Source organism: Lathamus discolor, chromosome Z, assembly GCF_037157495.1.
Source record: "Lathamus discolor isolate bLatDis1 chromosome Z, bLatDis1.hap1, whole genome shotgun sequence".
Lineage (NCBI taxonomy): Eukaryota > Metazoa > Chordata > Aves > Psittaciformes > Psittacidae > Lathamus > Lathamus discolor.
Window position 1 is genome coordinate 24,664,481 of NC_088909.1, and position 6,410 is coordinate 24,670,890.

The 6,410-nt window shown below is 60.5% G+C and overlaps 2 protein-coding genes across 2 annotated transcripts in view; both read left to right on the forward strand.

Annotated features, from left to right (window-relative positions):
• LOC136005871 (hydrocephalus-inducing protein-like) overlaps positions 1-4,766 on the forward strand; it is a gene marked incomplete at its 5' end in the record, with an annotated part of 47,972 nt that extends 43,206 nt beyond the window's left edge. Inside the window, 7 exons of the mRNA XM_065663764.1 lie at positions 237-451; positions 810-1,002; positions 1,797-1,994; positions 3,367-3,530; positions 3,830-3,980; positions 4,229-4,453; positions 4,740-4,766. Of these exons, the coding sequence (XP_065519836.1) occupies positions 237-451; positions 810-1,002; positions 1,797-1,994; positions 3,367-3,530; positions 3,830-3,980; positions 4,229-4,453; positions 4,740-4,766 (1,173 nt within the window). The remainder of the gene's footprint in view (positions 1-236; positions 452-809; positions 1,003-1,796; positions 1,995-3,366; positions 3,531-3,829; positions 3,981-4,228; positions 4,454-4,739) is intronic.
• Positions 4,767-5,098: 332 nt separating this feature from the next.
• On the forward strand, positions 5,099-6,205 carry LOC136005872 (hydrocephalus-inducing protein-like; the record flags this gene model as incomplete). The annotated part of the gene is made up of 2 exons (XM_065663765.1): positions 5,099-5,302; positions 5,747-6,205. Coding segments are annotated over 2 exons (663 nt in total), but the record flags the coding sequence as incomplete, so codon positions are not given.
• Positions 6,206-6,410: the final 205 nt, after the last annotated feature.

The window sequence follows — 6,410 nt, forward strand, 5'->3', positions numbered from 1 at the left end:
CAGAAAACACCTTTGGTATTACCTAGGAATGCCTACGAGGGAATGAGTGGGACTGGGTCAGTGTTGGTGCGGACAGAAGAGGAATTGGAAGCCTCTTCCCTGAGTCTGGTGAGGGAGGCTCCGCAGCTGGCTTGCCAGATGAAATAGTCTCCACTCATCTCTTCGGGTAGGTTCTGTGCTTGAAGCCCAGCAAGGAGCTAAAGCTGAAGGCCAGAGGAGACACCTGCAAAGTGGAGGTGACCTTCTCCCCGAAGCGCCGCATGCAGCCGTTCAGCGGGGAAGTGCTGCTGGAGTGCCGCGGGCTGGTGCGCTCCCTCTTTGCGGTGCGGGGCTCCTGCCAGGGCAGCCTCGTGAGCTTGGACCAGGACCAGCTCAGCTTTGGAGCCGTGGTATGGCAGAGCTACACGTGCCGGCGCGTCGTCATGCGGAACGCGGGCGACGCAGGAGTCAGGTAAAGCAGGACCCCCCCGCCTCTCTGAGGGCTGATTGCTTGGATGAGGGTTGTGAGGAGCCGTAGTGTGCCCAGATAGCTCCTCTCTGCTTCTCCATCCCGCTGGAGAGTCGTGCAGCCATGGCCGTGCAGTCAGGCCCTGGCAGTTAGCAAGGGGGTACGAGCAAAAGCTCATTTAGAGATGGGTGCAGTGGGTCCTGCCCAGCCTGAAGCCTTATTGCCAGGTGGCTCAGCATCAGGCCTGAGATGTGGTGGGAAAGCCCACCAGAGACGGAGAGCCTCACGCTGAGACTTACCCTGCCTTGACAGCTCCCCGTGGCTAATCCTTCTTTCCTGTCCTTGTGCTTTCCTTGGCAAGGTTTTTGTGGGACGTGGAGAGCTTCCAGCCGGACTTTTCTATCAGCCCCACGAAGGGTTACATCAGGCCAGGGGTGGATGTCCCCTTCGTTGTGACCTTCCGCCCCTCGAAGCTGAGCCAGGCTGTCCAGTACGAGGGGCTGCGGTGCTTCATCCCGGGCAGCGAGGCGCTCCGCCTTACGCTATCAGGATCCTGCGTGGAGGCCCCTGGCACCAGAGAGGTAACGCAGCAGGGACAGGATGGGCCCCTGGACCCCAGCATTTGCGCCACATCTCTGCCAGGGCAGGAACTGAAGGACACTTGCGAGCGCAGACTGGCTTGTGCCGGGGTATCCCAGAGAGAAAGTGCTGGGCAGGACTGCCAGAGTTCCTGAGCCCTGTCATTGCCTTTCTCCCCTGTTCGAGGTGTTGCTCCTCCAGTGAGCAGCTCGGTTGTCCTGGCTCTGCACTGTAGCACCCGTGCCGTGGGAGCACCCTGCCGGGCTCTCCTGAGACCCTCCCCACAGAGCCACCCCGCTGTATCCCAGCACTGCACCCGCAGCCACACTTCTCCCCCGTGCCGGGCCAGGGGAGGGCATTCAGCAGTAGGAAGGGGCAAGGCATCTGCATCCAGCCCCTGGGTGGGGGTAGCTTGGGAGCAGTTGGCTCTTGCTCCCAAAGAGAGCATGGAGCTCCTCTTCATCCTGCCCATGAAGGAAAGGGCTGTGTGGCTGCAGATCTGTCCTTGCACAGCAGTTTCCTTTCAGGACTCCCCTGAAGTTTCCTTTCACCCAGCATGCGAAAGGCTTGTTCTGCTCCCTTCTTCAAGAACAACCAGCTTGATTTACTCCAAAAGCTGTGGCCAAAGTGTAATTTTTGCATGTGACAAGGAAAAGCTGCTCCCCGTGCTCCAGGTCCTGGTGTAGAGCCAGCGTGAGAAGAGTGGCAAGGATTGTGGGTACGACCCCGCAGCCTCTGTGCTCCTCTGTTGCAGACCCTGACTTTCAGCTGCAATGTGCGTGAGAAGCAGAGCCAGACCATCCTCCTGTCGAACCCGAGCAGCGAGGCCTGGACCCTGCAGCCCATTGTTGAGGGGAAATACTGGAAAGGGCCTGAATTTATCCATCTGGAGGCCAGGCAAAAAGAAAAGGCCTACCAGGTCACCTACAGACCCCTAACCATGAGCTGTGGGAACAAGAAGCATCAGGTAGGTGAGCTGTGCCAGCGTGCTGACCCTCGTGGCATGACCCTTGTAGGTCACTCTCCTTTGGGCAGGAGGTTGGCCGAGATGACCTTTGGAGGTCCTGTCCAAGCTGAAGGTGTCCTGTGCTCTCTGTTGGAAGGTGGGTTTTGTGGTGGCTGGGGGCCAGGCACGGGCAAAGGGCAGATGGGAAGTCGGGACTGAGCACCAAACGTGTTGGAGCAGCTAACGTAAAAAGCCAGGCTTTCTGCAGGCCAAGAAATGAAGTTTGTTCTGTGTAGCTCTGGGTCGCTGCTTGTGGCAGCCCAGGGGGCTCAGAGACCCCCATGCTCAGCGCACGGGCTGCACAGGCTCTCCAAGCCCCGGGCACAACCACTTCTGCCAGCAGCACCTGGCTGGTGTCCTTCTGCAGCTTGCAGGGAGCAAGAAGGGCAAAGCTGCCCTGCAGTTTGTCAGTGCCGTCCTGGCCGTGAGCAGGCAGGTGGGAAACGAGAGAGATCTCTTGAGGGTCATGCAGGAGCTTTGGGAGGAGCCCTTCCTGCAGGTCTCAGGCTGGGCACATGGGGGTGACTGGCCCCTCTGCAATGTTTTCTGTGCCAGGCCAGCAACAAGCTCCCAAATCCAAGGGGTCAGTTCAGAAGGGCTCTGTGGTGCTGGAGCTGCCGGGTCCTTGTCGCGCTCCTTGTCCCGCTCCAGCTGGCCTTACAGTGGGCCAGGTCAGAGATTTCTGGCCTCAAGTCTCCAGGGTGCTCAGCAGATCTGTGCCCTTAGGGTCGCACGTGCTCAGCATCTCTTTAACGTACAGCCTGCGTGAGGAGTCTTGCAGCTTTCAGCTGCTGTGGAGGCAGAGGCAGGTGTCTGGGATCCACGGGCACCCAGAATGAGCATGGATATGAGCTTTCCATGGCCCATGTCTGGGGGCCCCTGTTGTGCCAGCTTACAGGCTGCTCTCTGGTCAGCGCTGTTGGGGCTAAGGCCAGCAGGACTGAGGCAATGGAGCTCATCAGGGACGGCCACCCCCTGCCCACGGCTGTCCCTGCGTGAGCACAGGCTGGCAGGGACATGCCCAGGTGAGTGGGGCCAGTAAGGGAGTGTTGGGATGTGCAGAGCAGCTCCGCTGCAGGGCCCGTGTTTCCTTGCTTTGCCCAGAGATGATGCCTCTGTGTCCTGTAGCTGTGCCGTGTCCTGTGGGCCACGCACCCGCTCACAAGCAGCTCAGAGCAGGTGCGACGCTGGCGTCTGTCTCCTCCTGCGCGGGACAGGGCTGCAGTCACAGCTCTGCCAGCTGGACATGCTGAAAGCTGCCTCAGTGAGAGCCTCAGGCGTGGGACTGTCCAGGGGTGCTCCAGAGCCGACTTGTCCTATTCGTTGTCTGTAGGGCTCCATCTTCTTCCCCCTGCCGGACGGGACAGGCTTACGCTACCAGCTGGAAGGAACTGCTGAAGCCCCCAGGTGTTCAGGGGCCATTTCCCGGCAGGTTCCGTGCAGGAATTCCCACACGGAGCTCATCCCTGTGTCCAACTGGCTGCAGAGACCACAGAGGTGAGTCCAGCCCAGGGAGTCTGGCCTCATGAGCAATCCCTGCAGCAGCACAAGGAAGGAAGCTTCCAGTGCCTGGAAGCTCCCTCCTGAAAGCTTTTCCCTCTCCTTGGCTGTGTCTGGCCATACCCACGTTCTGCCTGTGCAGAGCCATCCTGGAGGGCTTTCCTCCAAGGGGGGTGAGAGCTGGCGCCCTGTGCCCGAGGCACTGAGGATGAGAGGGACTGTATTGTACCCCCGCAGGATGGGTATCCTATGGGAGTCCTTCCTGTTGACCTTCACTGCGTCCTTCTCACCCGCAGGTTCCTGGTGGTTATTGACATGCTCAAACCAGAGAACCTGGAAAGCAGTTCCGTGCTGCAGGGGTGTTCATACATCGACGTGCCGAGCTCTGCGAAGAAGGACTACCAGCTCACCTTCTTCTCCTACAAAGAAGGAGTCTACAGGGCAAAGGTGAGTGAGGACACTGGTCTGCAGGGCCCTTCAAGGAGCTGTTGGCTCACTGAGAAGCTACACGCCCGTTTTCATACCTCCACGTGCACGGGTCCTATGAAATACCACAGGTGCTTTCTCTGGTCTTGCACTCCTCCTCGCTGGGTGCTCATAGCCATTCCTGGAAGCAGGGCGCTGAGCTCGGTGGGCTCTTCCGGGTCTGTTTTCCTGTGTGGAATGAGCAGCACTTCCCTTTCTGTCTGATTCAGGTGACCTTCCTCAACGAGACAACCGGAGAGTACTTGTTCCACATGGTGACTTTCAAGGTGATGGCTTCGGGACCCATCGGCACTGTTGAAATGAGCACCGCCGTTCGGCAGAGAGTGTCCTCCACCGTCAAGGTGGACAACCCTCTGCCTGTCCCGGTGACGTTTGCCATCAACTGCAAAGTGCCGGACGTCAGCGTTCCACAGCACTTTACTGTTCCTGCACAGTCAAAGGTAGGAGCAAAGCTCCTCCGGCTCACTCTGCTCTCCCTACTCGTGGCCGGAGGGGGGGCTCTTGGAGGGTGATGCCTGAAAGGAGCCATGTGGGGCCTCTTTCCGTGGTGGCAGCTCCCTGCCGATGACGTAGAGAGGGAGCAGTGTGCGAGAATATCCCCAGTGGGAATCATCCTGCGCTGGTGGAGTCTGCCCTGCTGGCCCCTGTAACACGCCGCCACTGGGCGTCACGTGGCAGGCCCTTGTGCCATGTGCCCCTCATTTAATGTGTTGCTTCCAGGTGCGAGTGGCTGCAGGACAAGCCTGATCCCGCGGCCAGGTTGTCTGCAGCCTGCATTGACAGGAGGTGGTGTGTGCCCTGGGGGAGCACAGGGGCTTTTTAGGGTGGGCAGCTTCTGGCATCATGCTGGAGGGCTCTGAGCTGTTGGGATCTGTCCCTGAGTGAACCGTCCCCCAGAAGGAGCAAGGCTGTGCCCGAGAGAGAGGGAGTCAGAGCGGGGAAGGCAGCCCAGCCTTCAAGCGCTGCCTGAGCAGAGCAGGGACCAGCTGCCCCCTTCTCAGGCACACGTGTTCCCTGCCTGTGCCTGACGCCGTGGCTTTTTCCTTCCTTCCTCCCAGGCGGATCTTGTCTTGGAGTATCAGCCCCTGAAAACGGGTGAGAGCACGGGGCACCTGGTGCTCCAGAGCAGCGACTTGGGCTCTCTGTCTTACAACCTGCAGCTGAAAGCCACCTCGAGCAGGCCAGAGAAGCCCGTGTATTTCCGCACCACGCTGGGCTCCCGTCAGACCATCACCACCAAAATCCGGAATTTTGCCCAGCAGGAGACCGAGTACCTCCTACAGGTGAGCCCGGGCTGCCGGGGCTCTGGCTGGGAGGCAGCTCCTCTGGCCAGCACCAGCCCTCTCCACCAGGGGGTCCGAGTGCCTCTGGCGTGGCCTGGCAGAGCCAGGGTGGCCATGTGAGCCCAGGGGCCTTCCCACTAGTGTGGGCTTGTCCTCCCTTGCGGGCCCGTGTCTGCTGCCCTGGTTGGAGCTGCTTTTGCAGGCCCCGTGGTGCCTGGGCTTGCTTCCCGCTTGCAGCCCAGGTCTGGCAGTCTTGGGGCTTGGGTGCAGGGTTGTTCCTGCTGGGCACGTTTGCACACTTCTCGTGCCCATTCACCGCAGGCACTCACCAGGGCTATGGTCTGGGTGGGACGGGCCAGGGCCAGGGGACCATCGTGTTCTTCCCGAGGCGCTGGCTCTGCTGTTGTGACCAACCCCCCATGGTCTCTTGTCTCCCCTGCGCAGACCGACTGTGCCGACTTCCAGACGGCAAAATCCATCAGTGCGGCACCCGCCAGCGCTGGGGGCTCGGAGCTGAATGTGGAAGTGACCTTTGAGCCCTGCCACCTGGGCAAAGCCAAGGCCACGCTGCAGCTCAGCTCTGCACTGGGCGGGCAGTACTGCATCCCACTCATCGGCCTTGCGCTGCCCCCTGAACCCCAGGGCCCCTTCCTCATCCCAGCCGGCGGCACCACCTCCATCTCCTTCAGGAACGTCTTCCCGAGGGCCACGGCGTTCCAGTATGCCGTAAAGCACCCGGCCTTCAGCGTCAGGGCCCCCGAGATGCTGCGCGCCAAGAGCAGCACCACCATCACCGTCTCCTTCACGGGTGGCCCGGCTCCTGTCACCAGCAGGCTGGTGGTCTCTTGCCCTGGCGGCTCCTGGATCTACCACCTCCGGGGCCTGCCCTCCACCCGCAAGTGACCAGCTGCCCCGGGCCCTTCCCGCCACGTTCGTGCTCTCTGGAGCCAATAAATTCCATTTAGCATCCTCCCACACGACGTCCTTGTCTCTAAACGGGAGAGGCATGAATTTGCTGGATGCACAGCCGCTGGACAAGGAATTGGCTGGATGACTGCACACAGAGAGTCGCGGTCAATGGCTCAATGTGTAAACGGAGACCAGTGAC